The sequence below is a fragment of the Juglans microcarpa x Juglans regia genome, chromosome 8S, assembly GCF_004785595.1.
Source record: "Juglans microcarpa x Juglans regia isolate MS1-56 chromosome 8S, Jm3101_v1.0, whole genome shotgun sequence".
Classification (NCBI taxonomy): domain Eukaryota; kingdom Viridiplantae; phylum Streptophyta; class Magnoliopsida; order Fagales; family Juglandaceae; genus Juglans; species Juglans microcarpa x Juglans regia.
In genome coordinates, this window is record NC_054609.1 from 7482270 (window position 1) to 7501190 (window position 18921).

An 18921-nucleotide genomic window follows, 5' to 3' on the forward strand; every position below is an offset into this window, starting at 1 on the left:
TACACTCAATCTCCATACACCCCTCCCGTGCCTCACTCACTCCTTCGTTTTCCATGCCTCACCTCACTTCTTCCACTCCATCCCAACTCAAACGAAGATCTCGACCCTACACTCATCCCTGACGGCGCTCGACCCAGATGGAAATGGGTGGGAAGAGATTCGCTGTTCTTTTGTGTGCAGAGGACTCGGACTATGTGAAGAAGATGTACGAAGGGAACTTTAGGGTGTTCGTGAGAATGTTGGCCGAGGAAGGCGAGACGTGGAAAATGTACTGCTTGGTTTGCAACAAGTTCCTGGAAGACGAAGAGATTTGTGTTTTTTGATGGGTTTGTGATCACTGGAAGCTGCAACGATGCGCATGGAAACGACGTTTGGATCTGTAAACTGTTGAATCTGTTGAAGAAATTGGACTCCTAATTTGGCCATTAGTGGTCTGTTTTTCTGTTTTTGTGTGCTTTAAAATACTCCGGTTGTGATTTGGTGCCAGCCTATTGATTCTCCACCTTCCACCCATGTTTGTTGCACTAGAAACCGGTGGATGCCACATTGAATATCCAAGCACTCCCAGTCTAAAGGGAAACCCAAGTTATTTCTCTATCCATTTGAAAAGTTTTCTTTCCTTTTTCATTTGTAATGAAAATGTAAAGACTAGCGTAAATGATACATTTATCATTAAAATCGTATTTATCTATCCATCATGAGATAAATGACACATTTATGTACCCTTTCGCCACCACTGTGAGCCATGTACGCATGCATGCATGCACAACCTGCCTAGTGCAACTGCACCTTCATGTAAACCTCCGCTAGTTCCGCCATCTTCAATTAGACCTCCACCCAGTTCATCCATTGCCACCATATGTTAAGCCTCTGCACAATCCACATGCATGGCCAGTCACTTCTGTTTTTCTTCCATAAAACAGAGCAAATTTATGCAAGCCACAGTGGGCCTCAATTTAGCCACCTTTCACAATCAGTCCTCCACGAAGCCATTGCCCAGCCTCTCCGTGAGCCTTGTCATGCACCTCATCCACTGCAGCACCCTCTGCACAACCCACATGCACGGCCAGCCACCTCTGTTTTTCTTCCATAAAATAGAGCAAATTTACATAGTCACAAATTTTTTTTTTCTTCTTTTTTCAATCGAAGGCACAACGTGAGTGTTGCTTTAGGTGTCTAGCCTTTCTTCATGTGAAGTCCATGTGCATGTGTTCCCCCTAGCCGAAAGTTTCCCTTTTATTTTTCTTTCTTTCTGTCTTGCGTTGTTTCTTGGTTTTTCTTCTAGGTGCACGTGAGTTTTCTTTCGTCTTTTCTTTCCATCGCTGGCCTCTTCTTTCTTTCATTTTTTTCTTTCGTCTCATTCAGTTTTGCTTTCTGTGTGCTTTTTCTTCCTTTTTATTTCTTCTCGTTTTCAACCTAATGTTTTTCTTTCGAACGAGAGTGTGGTTGGGCGGGCTTGATGGAGGTGCAAAGAGATGGACTTGAGAGCTAGACAAGGTAAAAAGAGGAAGAGAGCTTGGAGGACAACAATTTCTACCTTTGCATGTAGTGATTTTGTGTGGTGAGGTCTAACTAGCTTAGGATGTTTTTTCCTACATGGCAATATAGAGGGCTGCTCTTCTATCATTAATAGCCTAATGTCCTGTAGCAGCTTTGTTTTTTTTATTGCACATGAAAAATCACCCTTGCGAGGTGACTGTTTTGGGTAGGCGGGCTTGGCTCCAACTTAGGTAACCTACTACTCACTCTTATTCCATCTTTGGTATGCCACGTGGACATGCCCAATTTGTATATAGATTAGGGCTGAGTTTGGTTCATTGACCAAACTCAGCCGAGGTTTAAATTTAGACCTCTTCTAACATCTAAACATCCAACTCTTAAATCACTAAACTCATCTTAACTCAAAACATCTTTATACGTAGGACCCACAATCTTATTCAACTCAACACCTCTTTAGATGCGAGATCCAAAACTTTTTCCAACTTCACATAAATACATCTAAACTCATCTTGACATCCAAACACATCTAAACTTATCTTGACATCCAAACACATCTAAACTCATCTTAGGTGGGCCCAACAAAACTCATTCTACTATCTCAACTCACTACTATTTATAGAGAACTCAACTCATCTCAACTCAACTCAATATTTAAATACAGTCTAGGCCCCACCTTAACGCGTCCAGCCTAAAATTTAATTACCCAAGCCCAATATTGACTAGGGAAGCTCAAAAAAGAAAAAAGCCTAGTGGGCCAAAAACTTGAGTGGTTCATCAAGCCTGAAATGAAATTAACCGCTCCGAAAAGAAGGAAAAAATTACTAGTATAGTAAGAGGCCAGTGCATTTTGAAGTAGTCAAAATGAGAAAGGTCTATATATAAATTACAGTACCATCAAAGTTTCATTCAAATTTGGAGATATACTGTTCATATTCAAAAGAATTATTTTATTCTAAAAGTATACACCAACTACACCAACAGAGTTATTTCATTTTTGTATATGAAAAACTAATATATTGCACAAGCATGAAGCTATTAAAACTAATATACAAGTAGAGGTAAGGTTCCTGTACATGTGCAGGAGGAACATGTGCGTTTTTGTGCAATATACCAGCAGGAGGTTAGGAGGAACCTGCACATTTTTCATGTACATATACATTTTTTGTATATTAGTTTGCACAAAACTAAAATACAAGCAAGAGGTAAGATTCCTGCACATTTTTTGTAGATGATAAATAATAGGTTGAGGAAAAATAGTAGTTAGAAAACAAATAATTTAAGTAAAAATTAAATTATTAATTAATATATGGTTAGTGTAGTTGCAAAATATGAAAAAAAAATTAAAAATGTTATTATTAAAAAAATAATATTACATTATTATTTTGACTAATCTAATGTGGGATTATATCTTGAATGTTTTTAGTTTTATGCAAAACATGTACTTTTAGCTAAATTTTAGAGATAGCATGGTTTCATCAAAGTAACGTTGACGTATATTAGATGGGAGATTGTTCACATGTAACGTTGACTAGGTTTGCAACCCGATGCCATCCAATTGGGTCTGGGCCCGGTTCGACTTGACCTGGCACTGTTTGCGCGCAAACCCGGTCCAACCCGACCGGTACTGTGCGGGTCGGGTCGGGTCTTCGGTTTATTTATTTATTTAAATATGAATGTTGGTGACCTGTGTTAAGTTACAGCTTAATGGACGGAATATAGCATGCAAAACAGGTTCACTAAGATCTCAAAAGACATCAAAAAAATATTGACATAAACCAGATGAAAAAAAAAAAAAAAAAAACCAAAAGAACTAGAATATTAATTCTTCCAAAAAATAAACCAAAAGAACTAGAATGTACATAAGCCATACTGCCCCTTCATTAGAACTAATAAAAAAAATATACATAAGCCATCTATTACAAAAACTATCTAAATTACAAAAATATGAACATTAACTGATAAAGGATTAAGGAGCATCCAACAATCAAATAACAACAGCTTCCATCTCTTCCTCTATATCTGCCATTATGAAAAAGTCTAACACCAAATCAATAATAGCACATCAAATAATCCAAGTCAACACAAAGTGGTTTAGTTTCTCTAACAAGAGAGTGAAAATGAAAAACATACTATCATGCAAACCATAAGCATTGAGTTACTCCACATCAACGTAAGTAAAACTTGATTTTAGATCAAACTCTAAAAAAACACATGATAATTATTAAATGATATAACAATAAATATTATGAAAAAGTTTAATAAATATATAAATAAGAAATAAGTTTATTACCCAATTCTGCCTCAAAGCTTTCAATATTATCCAAGGAGGCACGAAAATCAATGGGTATTGGATCCCTCAACCAATTTTGTGTACAAACGAGTGCCTTGACTGTTCTTGGAGATAGTGAACTACGAAATGGGTCAAGCACCCGACCCCTTGTACTGAAGGCTGACTCAGAAAAAACAGTAGAAACGAGAATGACCATCACATCTCGTGCAACTCTTGCCAAAATAGGATAATTTACTTCATTGATCTTCCACCAATCTAAAATATCAAAATTTGGAGCTCGTGTCTCACAACCATGTTCCAAGTACTGATCGATCTCTGATTTGTTCATCAAATTAAATTTAATTATTTCTTGCTCATACTCAACCCAAAAACTCTGTTGAGAATCAGAATCAATCATACTATGATCAACTGAGGAAGGAGGCTCAGAATAGGAAACTCCACTTGAACTCCCATACACAATACTATATTCTCCATAAATGTCAATCATCAATTGTTTCATTTTTGCCATCATTTCTTTGACTATATTACCACCATATATTTTTTTGAACCAAAAATGCAAAAGATTAAATTTGCATCTTGGATTAAGAACAACAGCAATAAATATCATCAAGTTAGTCTTCTCGATTGATCTCCAATATTTATCATACTTAATCTTCATATTCGCCGCCATACATTTCAACACTGCATCATTACTTTGACATATTTTTTACAAATGTGATTGGAAGCCACAAAGCTCTTAGAAATATGCATTAGATGTGACATACAAAGAGCCAAAAAGTCTCACAGTAGCATCATAAAAAATCTTCAAAAACTTTATCAATACTCTAACTCTCTCCCAATCACTAGAGTTTGGAGGGCTCAAGTTCACACTACGATAATAACGAAAAAAAGAATCATCATCCTTCTCCAATCGCAGAAATGGTTTTTTAAATGCTTCTGCAACTTCTAGCATTAGATAAGTCGAATTCCATCTTGTGGAAACATCAAGATATACTAATTTCGTACAACCAATTTTCTCATTCTCTATACACTTTTTGAATTTATCCATTCTTGCAGGAGATGATCTAACATACCTAACCGCATTGCGCACCATTGTGATTGAGTCATCACAATCTTTGAGCCCATCATTCACAATGAGGTTCATAATATGGGCATAACACCTAATGTGAATATACTTCCCTTCCAACAAATGACCTCCTACGAACTTCCTCAAATACTCAATGGCAACATCGTTTGAGAAAGCATTGTCAACTGTAACAGTAAAGATCTTGTCAATACCCGAATCTTGTAGACATGAATCTACATACTTTCCAATAGTTTCTCCTTTGTGATTATTTGAATATAATATGCAAAACTAGTTAGTGAGCATTTTGTCTTATCTACAAGTGTTGCGTATGTAATGCAAGAAAGAGAGAGATACATAGTTAACTGCAATTATTTTTGGAAAAAGAAATGCAGTTATTTTAGTTGAACGACCCCAAGAAATAAAGGTACAAAAGTTATGACTTAATGTAGTTCTCTTCTCTTTGTTCAGATGGAAAACAGAGTTTATCAATGAGCATGGTTAATAATACCAAAAACTCGTATGAATTAATCCTACACTAGACCAGTTGAATGATAAAGATATCACTGAAGGAAATATATATCTCTTTTTAGAACCAGGAATGTAGAGGTTGAGCTCACCACTTGCCTATTCTGAAGTTCTGTCTCTTTTAATAATACAACTGAAGGCCTAGTTCTATCACAGATTCAACGGTTTCATAGAACTTTGTAAACTTTAGACAACAAACTATTACTACCTAGTTCTATCACAGATTGTTGAGTAGTTAAGATGAATAGATGATCAAAGAGAAACCAAGTGATGATTCAAATCTAGTGATTATCTGTTTGGGACTGGGAATGAGGAGAGGAACTGTCAGACATAACACAATCTAGCACCAATGAATGACCACTAAATAGATATGTTTAAAGGACAACAAACCCATAATTCCACATATAGATACAATGGATGCATGAGAGAAACAGAAAGTATATACGGACAAAGAAAATGGAAAAAAGAAAAGAAAAGAAAGAGAGAGAGAGTGGGCTTTGTTGGCTTATTCTTCATCATTCAAACTGGAAACTATTTCTTCGGACAGGCACGACTCATCTCGATCACTACTCACCTCTTTCCAATAATAATATCGAGAAAACATGCAAGCTTAGTTGATCTCTAAGCAGTATTTATGGAAGAAGCAATCATCTTATTCTCTATTTTGTTTATAGATAGAGAATAGTTTTTGGGCTGCTAACATCTTAAAGGATCTCCAAACCAGTAAGATTTCCAATCTAGTAAAATCTTATGAAGCTTTAGCGACTAGATTTCTACAAATCTGATGAACAAATTGAATTTAGAAATTCCAGGCCTCTCATCACAGACCTACTTGAATCCCAGCAATCAGTTAATTACAGAGTCAAAATCAACACTTATATCTTATCGTTTAAGAGTTGTAAAACTTCCAACTTATATATCTTGTAAGAGGAGTTAGAGGATTTGTGTAGCGATGCAACCAAAATCAACACTTCTTTGGAAAATCAAACGATACCCGAACCAAAATCTAAAATATACCCAAATTGAAAAAAAAAAAACAAAACAAAATCAGTGGATTGACTACCGAGATCCAAATCAAAATCGAAGATTAATCAACCCAGAAAAAACCAAAATATATAGAGATGATTGGGGGAGAGGGGGTACACTGCATTCAGGCCAAACATGGAAAACGAAAGCCAAATGGCGTAGTGGGTTGTTCGCAAAAGAGAGAGAGAGAGCGCACCTCTGTGATGACCTTTGCAACCAGAGACGGCGAATGGCGACGGAGAACGGCGACAGTGACTAGGGTTTCTGCAGTGGAGAGAAGAAGAAAGTGTTTTCGTTCAGAGCTTCGGTGTTTTTGAATTCGACGGGTTATTTTTCCTAAAACCCGTCTTTCACTTTTGACCTGATGAACCCGCCTTTCACGGGTTGGGAAAGTCGGATCCTTTGGACGGATCGGGCTGACGGCCCATTATGCACAGCCCTAACGTTGACGTATATCTTTAGTTTTTAAATATGATATTAGAGAAATTATGAATTTTTACATTGGGTAAATACATTTAGTGATATATTCTAATTACGACTTATATATAGGGTTCGAGTCATGCCAAGTTAATTAGATTCGTATCGTATAAGTCACTCCTAACTCGATCAATTTTATTAAACGGATAAGATTCTTCAATCTTTTATAAAAAGAAGAGGACGATATCCAAATTTTATTTTGATCCATACAAAGAAGAGCATAAGGATTACAGTTAGAAGATTATTCAACCCCAATCCAATAATCTCAAATTGATTGAGCTCATCATGAGTTGTAACAAAATTAGCAGCTTTCAATATTACCGTGCGCCAAATTTAGATTGTGTCAAATTGAGTTAAAGCCATAAATTAGTCATCATTTATTTGACCTAGTTGATTAAGGCTGCGCTTGGATTGATGTTGAAGTGACCTCAGATAATTTGAATTAATCTGTGAATAGTAATATTTTATAGATTCTAATGAGATATGTTTGAATGTAAATATGTTTAGATATGTATTTGAATATATGAATGAGAAGTTAAAAAAATAGTGGATCCTATCAATGATTGTTTTGAGATATGTTAAGATGATTTCATCTTCCAAACACAGCACGATCATACTCCTTAACTCTAATTTATTAATTTTGTGTTGGATTCATGTCGGATCGATTTATGAGTCCTATCAAAACTTGACAGCTGTAATATTTCTAACTAATTGGTATAGCTAGAGAAAATAGGTGAAGAAAAAACTAATTGGTATAGAGAAAGAGAAAAACTATTTTGCCAGCTCCCAAGTGTACTGCTCAAATGTACTGCTTGTTAAAATGTTTATTTTTAATTTTTTTTACTTGATGTATTTTTTTATTTTTTAAAAATATTTAAATATATTAAAAAATATGAATAGAAAAAAAAAAGTTGTTTTTACACTAACGGTAAGTCTGAGCGGCACTTCTCAGGCGGCAGACCGCCAAAGTAGCACCGCTCATGGAGAAAATAGGTGAAAAAAGTCTGGTTGTAGATCTAACACAATCTTCTTCTTCAAATGGAGAATCAAAGACTTATCTACTATAAACTCTCTGTCAAGAGCTTAGATTATTGCTAATCGGATGAAAGCCAATAACTTGGGGAGTATAAACGAACTTCAGGTTGTGGAAAGTCTTTGGCGGACATTGATCAGGAGCCAAATACCTCAATTCCATTGTATATAGTGGATGTTAATGGGTCATTGTAGGCACAATGAATATATATTGTTGGGTTTTAGGCTTAGAAATGATTAAAATATTTATTGTACGTTAAGTAAAAAATAATGCGAATCAATATTATTATTGTTCAATGTGTTAGTTCGGTTGTCAAGATTTAAATGAAAACATGCTATGGTGACTTGAACTAATGCATGTCTCTTGAGGATATGAGCCTTAATCGCTTGGTCACCAAACAAGGGGTTGTGTGATGCCATTTGGTGAGTTAGAAACTTTTTCAATATATTCTCTACAATTTGAGAAGTTGTGACTTCTCACAAGTGTTCTTTCATTTTAATTGTGACTTTTCACAAATACCATTTCATTTATATAAGTTGTGACTTTTCACAAGTGTCATTTCGCTTTAGTTGTGACTTTTCATAAGTGTCATTTCATTTTCTATAAATAGGCCAGGAACCCTATCAACAAATTTACACACTCCAATTCTCTACAAAAATTAGAGAAACACTTCATCATTCTTTTATCTTTCTTTCTTTATTGGCTATTTTATATTTGATTCGAGGATCTTCTTTTGTGTGCATCGACAATGAGATTAACGGGAACTTACGTTGTTTTATCTTGGGATTTGGGAGTACACTGTCAAGAAGCCTAGTGCATGCTTAGATTTATACGCGGTGAAATCTACTTTAAGAAAAGTGTCCATCACAATGTGCCTCAATATTGGATTCTCTCTTTCTAATTACAAAGCATTTGCATATATATCTTTTATTATCCAAATATTTCCCAACATATACATATACATATATATATATATATATATTATATAGATAGATCATATTGGCATAACTGGTATCCAGACTCTCGAGGATAAGAATGGTTAGTAGTCACCACTCAAAGAGCTTCACTAAAAAGTAAAGCCCAGTTTTAAGATAATGGTCACTAAGCCAAATTTCACTACAAGAAAACTGCTTATTTGTGGCCAGTTAATTCCAGCGAAATGATTATTTACAGTCAAAATGAGTCTGTTTTGGTTACAAATAGTCTTTTCGCTGCAATTAAATGGCCACAAAAGCCCGTTTTTCTTGTAGTGTTTTTAGAAAATAATCATCCACTCTCAACTAGATCCAAAGTGGACGCATGACAAACATGATCTGAAAATCCTAAAAAAGGTCACTCGGTAAGATGGAAAAGCAATTGAAAAAGGGGGAAGAAAATACTCTCTTTCTTTTAAATTTTACTGGAGATAATAAAAGAGTAACTAACTTAATTGCAGGACTTTTAGCATTCTTCCTTGACTAAAAAATGCATGAGCATAGACAAAGTTGCAATAATATGCAAGTTCCCTATGGAAGGAGTAAGTCCAAATTGTGACCCAAAATAATGGGATCCTGATAATGGGACTCGAGCATTTCTCCCAACAATGTTTTTCTTGTTTTACTTAGTGATTGAAGAAGTACTTTTTTTTAATGATTTTATGAATTTTTTTAAAAAAATATTCAAGTAGACCAAAAAAATGAATAAAAATAAATAAAAAAATAGAAAAACTTATTTTTGCCTTCTCGGGAGATCCTCGAGCTACATCCCTCGAGAGATGTAGCACTACTCATAAAGAAAACCCTAGTACATATTATAATAATTAATTAATTAGGTAGTCCCTTTTATGATTATGTAATATTAATTTGGTCAATTATTTTTGAGGTTGATTGGAATCGGATAACTTAATTTTAAGCAATACCACAAAAAACAAGGCATCTCACGTTGGATTGGTAGGAGAGTTGCCTTTGATTTTGCTTTTTTCATCTTCTTTTTCCCTCATTTTGTCCCCTTCAACTTGCTAAGTGGAAGAAAATTGTAAAGATTTAATATTCCTCTCGTCTGGTAGAGGTTTTTATCTCCCGTCTACAGTACGAGGTTGAAGTGATGGCAGAACATCTAGATGAACTTTATGCGAGCTAGTCTTTAACTGAGAAGGAAAATGAGGAGGTTTCGGTGGAGACTAGCAGACTGGTAGAAGTGCTAGAACGAGGGGAGACCTGTTTGATTATGAAGCTTTTGGTTAGAAAGTATTATAATCATGAGGCGTTTAAACAGACTATAAGGAAGGTTTGGAGACCAATGAAGACTGTGCGATTTCGTGATCTCAATGCTGAGTTTGCTCTGGTTGAGTTTGAAGATGCACGCGATAAGGCAAAGGTCCTGAGGGAGGGTCCTTGGAATTTTGATAAAAATCTGGTACTTTTGAAGGAGTTTGAGGGTAGGATGCAGACCAGCAAGTTGGAGTTGGTGCATGCTCCATTTTGGGTTTGAATATATGACTTGCCGTTGATGGCTTGTAATATGTATGTGGGGCAGCTGATTGGGAGTGCTTTGGGGGAGGTTTTGGACGTAGATCTAGATGAGGGTGAAATGGAGTGGGGGGAGTATATGAGGGTTGGGGTAATTCTGGATGTTTCGAAGCCACTATTACTTAGAAAGCGTATGGCCATGGGGGAAGGAGTTTCATGTTGGGTTCGCTTCTCTTATGAGGCACTACCTGACTTATGCTTTTATTGCGGCGTCATCGATCATACATTGAAGGAATGCAACACGGTGGATTTTACCAGTTTGGTTCATGAGAAACTTCCTTATGGTCCATGGTTGAGGGCAGGGTTTTCAAATCCTCGGAAGGGAGGAAGGCGTGATGCTCGTCCTTTGAAACTGGCAGAACCATGGAAAATGGCTGTGACGACGGGGGAAGGCTACTCCGATGGGGGATGCGACTCCGACAAGTAGTAAAATTAGCGGTGAAAAGGATTCGACTGTTCCGGAGCCAGTTAACGGGAACGTGGGAGAGTGTATTATGGTAACTGACGAGGCAGAGCCAAATGCGGGGCTTACACCTTCGGGGGAAGTTGTTGATCCCGTTGATTCAGGGGTAGTGGCTGCTGTGATGTCGAAGCCGTTGACTGATGAAGAGGTAACGACTTCGTTAAGGGAGAAACAGAAGGATAATGGGCTTATAGATGTAGTTATTCTCGATGAGTCTCATCTGGGCTTGGGCATTGGTTTTGACCCAACTAGTGCTGGCTGGAACTCAGGATTATCTAGTCCATTATAGATACACCCACAGAGGAAAAGCTATCATGCCCGGGGCGATTATCAGAGGCTAGGGTTTCTCAATTGAGTCTTGACTCTGATCAGGAAGGGAAAGATGGCTCCGATCTTCATGGAATCTCGACAAACAATACTTATGCTAAGAAAAGAAAGGGCAGCGTGCTGTTGGTGGAAGAACCCATACGGAGTATAAGAGTTGCAAGCTCTGGTTCGGCAGAACCATTTCCTGAGAGATCGGTGGCGGCTGTTGAACAGCCCCACCTGGTCCAATGAAGACTTTAAGCTGGAATCTCCGTGGGCTTGGGAACCCACGGAGTATTCGTACTTTTCGTGATTTGATTACGAGAGAAGTTCCTGACATTCTTTTTCTTCAAGAAACAAGAATGAAGTCTCAGCAACTTGAATTTTGTAAGTTAAAATTGGGTTTTCGTAATTGTTTTGGTGTTGACAGTGTGGGTCGTAGCGGTGGTCTTGCTTTGTTATGGAAAGATGAAATTAATGTGTCTATTGTTAATTTCTCCAATAATCATGTACATGCTATTGTTGTGAATGATGATGGGGGGAAATGGTTGTTAACAGGGGTGTATGGGCATCCAGATAGCAATTTGCGATGTGAAGTGTGGAGTTTGTTAAAGGCTTTGGGTCGTGGGGTAAATTCACCGTGGTTGGTTTTTGGGGATTTCAATGAAATCCTCACAAATTTTGAGAAGTATGGGGGTAATTTAAGGTGTGAAAATCAAATGAGGGAGTTTCGGGAGGTGTTAGCTTGTTGTGAGCTTAGGGATTTGGGGTATGTCGGTCCTTGTTATACTTGGAGTAATAGGAGGGAAAGGTATGGATTGATTTGTGAGAGATTGGACAGACTTTTTGCCAACTCTTTGTGGTTTAGCATGGGGTGGCAGCTTATTCTGACCACATCCCTTGTGGCTAGATACGGCTGGGACTTTTGTTAGAAGAAAGGGTAGAAGATTGCTTAGGTTTGAAGCCATTTGGGTGGGGGAAAAAGAGTGTTCATCCATTATTGAGAAGGTTTGGCAACAAGTAGAGGGGTCTGCATCTTTGATTTGTGTTATTGAGGGGATTTCAGCCTGTGCAATAGATTTGGGGAAGTGGAATCAAAATTCTTTTGGACATGTTCAGAAGGAATTAACCAGTGCAAACAGGAGGCTGAAGTTTTTGCAAGAGAGTGATCCATATCTTACCATATTGCATGAGCATAGCAAAGCTAGGGAAGAGGTTCAAAAGTGGCTTCAGAGAGATGAATTAATGTGGAAACAGAGATCTCGGGTGTTGTGGCTTAGAGAGGGAGATAGTAACTCAAAGTTTTTTCATTCAAAGGCTTCTACTCGAAGAAGGAGGAACAACATTGTGCAGTTGCAAGATGACTCTGGAAATTGGTTTAAAGGAGCTGAGACGGATAGGTTAATTACTAATTATTTCAGTAGTTTATTCTCAACTGCAGAACAAGTGGATTTGGGGGAGATTGTCTCTGGAATAGAGGCTAAAGTCACTGCTGAGATGAATGTTGACTTGTTAAAACCCTATGTGGCTGAGGAAGTGGCATTAGCACTCAAACAGATGCACCCTTCGAAAGCTCCTGGCCCAGATGGGATGTCACCAGTTTTCTTCCAGAAGTATTGGCCTATCATAGGTAAATCTGTTACTAATTCTGTACTCTTAGCTTTGAATACTAGGGAATTTCCTAGGAGGTTAAATCATACTTTTATCACTTTAATTCCTAAGAAAACTTCTCCCTCAAAAGTAGCAAATTTTAGACCTATTAGTCTTTGCAATGTACTTTACAAGCTTCTATCAAAAGTCATTACAAATAGACTAAAAAAAGTACTGCCTGATGTAATTTCAGATTCTCAGTGTGCATTTGTTCCCGGTAGACAAATCTCTGATAATGTACTCATAGCCTATGAGTTGCTACATTTTCTGAGATATAAGAGAATTGGAAGAAAGGGATTTATGTCCCATAAACTTGACATGAGCAAGGCTTATGATAGAGTGGAATGGGTGTTTCTGAAAAAAATGATGGAGGCTCTTGGTTTTGCTAGTGGCCTGATACATATAGTGATGAAGTGTGTGTGCACAGTTTCTTTTTCAGTTCTTGTAAATGGGAGTCCAAAAGGTTATATAATTCCAAGTAGAGGAATAAGGCAAGGAGACCCATTATCTCCTTACTTGTTTCTTTTGTGTACTGAAGGCCTTATTTCTCTATTAAAGCGAACTGTTGGGAGGGAGGTACTTGAAAGGGTTAGAATCTGTAGAGGAGCCCCTAGAGTTAATCATTTGTTGTTTGCAGATGATAGTGTCATATTCTGTAAAGCCAATGTTTCTACAAATGAAAAGATCCATTCTTTATTGAACAAGTATGAGAGAACTTCGGGTCAATGTATTATAAACAAAGACAAAACTTCCATGGTATTTAGTAGGAATGTGAATAAGGATTTGAAAGCTGAAATTATGCAGTTTTTTTTTTGGGGGGGGGGGGGGGCAGCTATACTCAACAGTATGAGAGGTATTTGGGTCTCCCCCCTATGGTTGGGAAATCAAAGAAACAGGCTTTCTCGAGTATTAAAAAGAGGTTGTGGCAGAAATTACAGGGGTGGAAAGGAAGTTTGTTGTCTCAAGGGGGTAGGGAGGTTCTTATTAAGGCAATGTCCATTCCGACATATGCTATGAGTTGTTTCTTGTTTCCTAAATCTTTTTGTCATGAGTTAGAGATGATGATGGCTAAATTCTGGTGGGGAAATCAGTCAAAAGAAAAATAAAATACATTGGGTTAGTTGGGAGAAACTTTGTAATTCAAAGTTTAGAGGCGGTATGTGTTTTAAAGATTTAAGGCTTTTTAATTTGGCACTTTTAGCCAAACAAGGATGGAGGCTTCTAACAAATGAGGGTTCTCTTCTGTACAGACTTTATAAGGCAAGGTATTTTCCTAACAAAACTTTATTTGAAGCTAGAGTTGGCTTTAATTCATCCTATGTGTGGAAAGAAATTTGGGAAGCTATTCAAGGTTTGGCAAAAGGTTGTAGGTGGCGAGTGGGCAATGGGAAATCTATTAGAGTCTTCAAAGATCCATGGATTTCGGACTATAATTTGCATGCTACCAATTGAGATGAGGCTGAGATTGATGATCACTTAAGAGTACAGTCCTTAATAGATGAAAATACAGGTTGGTGGAAGGTTCCAACGTTAAGAGCTCTATTCAATCCAAATGTGGTTCAACAAATTCTGAAGATGAATCTGTCTACAAGTTCAGAGGATTCTTTGTTCTGAGTTCATGAGAAGAATGGAGTTTATTCTGTAAAGAGTGCTTATAGAGTATTACACCAGAGTCAATCCCAAGAAGGGGGTCATAATTCAAGGGAAAGAAATCAATCAGGTTTTTGAAAATGTTTGTGGAGTTTGAAGCTGCCGAAAAAAATGAAAATATTTGCATGGAAGGCTTGTCAAGAACTGCTGCCAACTTTTCAAAATCTGAAGAAAAAACATGTCATGGAGGCTGACCAGTGTGCAATTTTGTGCTCAAGTAAGTGAAGATGTTGCTCATGCTTTATTTTACTGTTCTGATGTAAGGAGGGTTTGGATGGATTTTTGTTCTCAAATGGGTATTGTGGATACTGATTTTTCTTTTGGGATTTGACAAATCTTGCACTGGATAGAGGGGCAGATGAGTTATTGACAAAATTTATTGTAATTGCTTGGGGGATTTGGTATAGAAGAAATAAATTTCTCTATGAGCAGGTTTCTATGCAAATTAATGTGGTTGTGAATAATGCTTTGAATATTCAGCATGAGTATAACAGTTACAAGTTTTTGATGTTTCTAATAAGAAGATACATAGAGTTGTGTCTTGGAATCCTCCTCCTATTGGATTTTTGAAGTTGAATGTTGATGAAGCTATGTTTGGAGATCAAAATTCTGCAGGGGTAGGGGTAATTCTTAGAGATCATAATGGTGATGTTGTAGTGGCTTGTAGCAAATCTGAAAGGAAAGTCTCTTATGCGGAATTTATTGAGGCAATAGCTTTGTTACGGGGTTTACAACTATGTGCTCAATGGGGAGTCCCAAAAGTGTTATTAGAAACTGATTGTTTGATACTTGTGCATGCTTTGAATGATATGGCTGAATTTCTAACAAACTTTAATTTTATTTCACAAGATATTCGTAGACTCATGAGGGGTTTCTAAGAGGCAAAAGTTATTCATGTTAATTGGCTAGGCAATATGGCTGCTCATCAGTTGGCAAGATATGCTTGGGAAGTTGATGATGTGGTGATGTGGTGGGGTCCTCCTTTTGTAAGTAAAGTTATTTGGTTTGATAAGAATTCTTTTTGTGAGGATTCTTTTTATAAGGATTCTTTTTTATTTTAATGAAGATTTCGAGTTTATAAAAAAAGAAAACTTGCTAAGTGGTGTTTGAAACGTAATTGAGATTTGAGACTCCCCCAATTAATTCTTTATGCATTTTTGGCTCCACGACAAAAGAACTTGATTGGATTATAAGTTCTTAATTTAGTATTATACATGGAATAACATTATGACAACTGGTCTAAAGCTCTCACTGATTATGTTCACCATTATTATTAATTAATCTCCAACCTCATCCGATCGAGTCAAAGTCAAGAACCATGTAGACTAATTTATCAACATAATAATTAATCATAATATATATAGCATGCATCTTATCTACAAAATGCGTACTTTAAACATGTATTGCAAGAAGACAACGATAGTGGGCCATGGCTGCCGATGATTGAGGTGGTTGATCCTCTACAAAGGAAAAACAAATATTTCTAAATTTCTTTATTTATACACTTAAATAGTCGAGAGTAACGTGACATATAGTCTTAAATCTAGTGAGTAAGTTTTGTGCAATTTTTTTTTTTAAAATGTGAGATTTATTATTAAAAAAATAATTTATTATGTAAGTCAAAGATTTATTAACTTTTTTTCAAAAGAACGTGCAACGTGTTAAATATCATTTCTCTAAATTATTGATATTTTATTTTTTTCTTTAATATTTATAATAAATCTTACGAAAAATAATTTATGGTAGCACATGATGAAGTAGTAGTCTGATACAAATCGGGGCAGTCAGCAAGTGAAAATTGGAAGTGAAACTGATGATCAGAGAGTTTCTGATCACAATCAAACCAAAGAAACCTCCCTAGAAATTAAGCTGGTTACTCTCTTGAGATACAATGGATTTCAATCTACCAAATCTAAACACAATCATAGCTGGATTATTCTCCATAATAATCGTTTCCTACTTCATCCAAAAGAGGTTTGGATCTTCTAAGATCAGCAGAAAACCACCCGAAGCTGCCGGCGGATGGCCTCTGATTGGCCACCTGCATCTGTTAGGAGGTAAATCCCAGCTCCCCCATATTGTTTTGGGATCCTTGGCAGAAAAATATGGATCAGTTTTCTCCATCCGGATTGGGGTGCATTCAGCTGTGGTGATAAGTAGTTGGGAAATGGCTAAAGAGTGCTTCACCACCAACGATGTTGCCCTAGCTTCTCGTCCAAAACTTGCTGGTGCAAAGCACTTGGGCTACGACTCTGTCATGTTTGGATTCAGCCCCTATGGCTCTTACTGGCGTGAAATGCGCAAGATAATCTCTCTAGAGCTGCTCTCGAACCGCCGTCTCGAGTTACTTAAGGATGTCCGAGCATCTGAGATGGAGACTTCCTTGAAAGAGCTGTACAAGGTTTGGACAGAGAAGAAAGATGGGTCGGACGGCGGCGGAGTGTCGGTGGAGATGAAGCAGTGGTTTGGGGACTTGGCTCTCAATGTGGTGCTTAGGATGGTTGCTGGAAAACGGTACTTTGGTGCTGCTGCTGCAGCAGACAACGAAGCTCAGCGGTGCCAGAAGGCGTTCAGGGAATTCTTTCACCTGATGGGGCAGTTTTTGGTGGGGGATGCTATTCCTTATCTTGGGTGGATGGATTTGGGTGGCCATGTAAAAGCCATGAAGAAAACAGCAAAGGAGATGGATTGTATGGCTACAGAGTGGTTGGAGGAGCACCGGAAGAACAGGGCTTCAGGTGAATCTAAAGAGCAGCTGGATTTCATTGATATAATGTTGTCAGTTCTTGAGGGTGCTGACCTTGGGGATTTTGATGCTGACACCGTCAATAAATCCACTTGTTTGGTACGTGTTTCTCAATTCATGAAAGTTAGTACTCGCACAAATAACCTGCAAATAGCTTATCATCATTCAAACAAAATCAGATCAAGGACAGGAAAACTTAAGTTATGTGCCAGGCAAACAGTCTAATTCTATACATCGAATAGAGATATCTCTAATTATCTAACTAAATTGAATAGTCGGAGAGAGATAATCGATTGCATCATGTGGGTCTTACAACATTTAATACGATCTGTATGAGAATTCTGCATAGAGTTAACCCCTCATGAATATTTTAAGTCTATCTATCTCGCTCTGCATTGGACCATTCAGTTCAGTCAAAAAACTAGAGAGAATTCGACTTGCCTATTATATCTATGTCAACTAGGTTTAGGATGTAAAGAGTATAGGTACTTGACATGTGATATAAGATCACTAATTGGTAATTATGTACAAGTACTAACACAAATCATGCTATATTGTAGAACATGATATCAGGAGGGACAGACACAACCATGGTTTCTCTAACATGGGCACTCTCTCTATTATTGAACAATCGCCATGCCTTAATAAAAGCTCAAGAGGAACTTGACATGCATGTGGGCCGTGGAAGACTAGTCAATGAAGGAGATATCAGCAATTTGTTCTACCTCCAAGCCATTGTCAAAGAGGCACTAAGGCTATACCCACCTGGACCTCTCTCAGGACCACGAGAAGCCACAGAAGACTGCACCATTGGTGGCTTCCATGTTGCAAAAGGCACCCGAATATTGGTCAATCTGTGGAAAATCCAGACAGACCCTAAAATATGGTCTGAGCCATTAGAGTTCAAGCCAGAGAGATTTCTCACCACCCACAAGGATGTTGATGTCAAGGGTCAGAATTTTGAGCTCATCCCCTTTGGCAGCGGTAGGAGAGCTTGCCCTGGTATCGCTTTCGGCCTTCAGATGCTGCACTTGCCTCTTGCAAGTTTGATTCATGCCTTTGGGATTTCCACCCCATCAAATGCTACTGTTGATATGTCAGCTACCTTTGGACTTACAAACATCAAATCCACACCACTTGATGTTGTCCTCAAACCTCGCTTGTCACCTAATCTTTATGTGTAAATGTTCAGCATTAATGCTAGCTAGCATCCGTACAGTATTTGCTATTTGTTGATCGATCACACCGACTCATGTGGTGCGATAGGTGGTGTATGCATTTAAACCACATAAATCAGTGTGAGTCAAGAAGTAGATAAATCTAGGGTGAAGAACATGAGTATTTCTAATAAAAATTTGTAATATTAGAGTTCGGCCGCTTGGGTTCAATTCTAGTTGAAATTGAATCCGTTCATGAATTTGCTTTAATTTAATGCCCTATATTGATTTCTAATCAATTGGGTTAAGCCAGTTCCTGTATATTTTGATTTAGTGAATGCATGATATAAATAATTCTAGATCCGTGGTGATCTTAATGTTATCCTTGTTCTACTGATTATAGATCCAGTCAACCAGGAATAGAAGTTTAGCCACTACAAGAAAACTGCTCACTCGTGACTAGTTATTTCTTTCGAAAATAATTATTTTCTGTCAAAATGAGTTTATTTTGATCGTAAATAGTCA

At 37.4% G+C, this 18921-nt stretch overlaps 2 protein-coding genes across 2 annotated transcripts; both read left to right on the plus strand.

Annotated features, from left to right (window-relative positions):
* The first annotated feature begins 11441 nt into the window (after positions 1-11441).
* LOC121244182 lies at positions 11442-15371 on the plus strand. Its single transcript, XM_041142209.1, has 3 exons — positions 11442-12004; positions 12126-13419; positions 14988-15371. Exons 1-3 carry the CDS (start codon positions 11442-11444, stop codon positions 15369-15371), a joined length of 2241 nt encoding a protein of 746 aa, XP_040998143.1.
* A 543-nt stretch (positions 15372-15914) lies between these two features.
* On the plus strand, positions 15915-18708 carry LOC121244595 (cytochrome P450 CYP82D47-like). Its single transcript, XM_041142736.1, has 2 exons — positions 15915-17338; positions 17800-18708. The coding sequence occupies exons 1-2, from the start codon at positions 16385-16387 to the stop codon at positions 18421-18423; spliced, it is 1578 nt and encodes a 525-aa protein (XP_040998670.1). The 5' UTR covers positions 15915-16384; the 3' UTR covers positions 18424-18708.
* Positions 18709-18921: the final 213 nt, after the last annotated feature.

Excerpts from the sequence above, each read along its gene's own strand:
- LOC121244595 (XM_041142736.1), top strand. The coding sequence starts at position 16,385 with ATGGATTTCAATCTACCAAATCTAAACACAATCATAGCTGGATTATTC. Across the intron at positions 17,339-17,799 it reads TCAATAAATCCACTTGTTTG|AACATGATATCAGGAGGGAC; the intron begins GTACGTGTTTCT and ends GCTATATTGTAG.
- LOC121244182 (XM_041142209.1), top strand. The coding sequence starts at position 11,442 with ATGAAGACTTTAAGCTGGAATCTCCGTGGGCTTGGGAACCCACGGAGT. Across the intron at positions 12,005-12,125 it reads TGGAGTAATAGGAGGGAAAG|AAGAAAGGGTAGAAGATTGC; the intron begins GTATGGATTGAT and ends GACTTTTGTTAG. Across the intron at positions 13,420-14,987 it reads AGCGAACTGTTGGGAGGGAG|TTACAAGTTTTTGATGTTTC; the intron begins GTACTTGAAAGG and ends TGAGTATAACAG.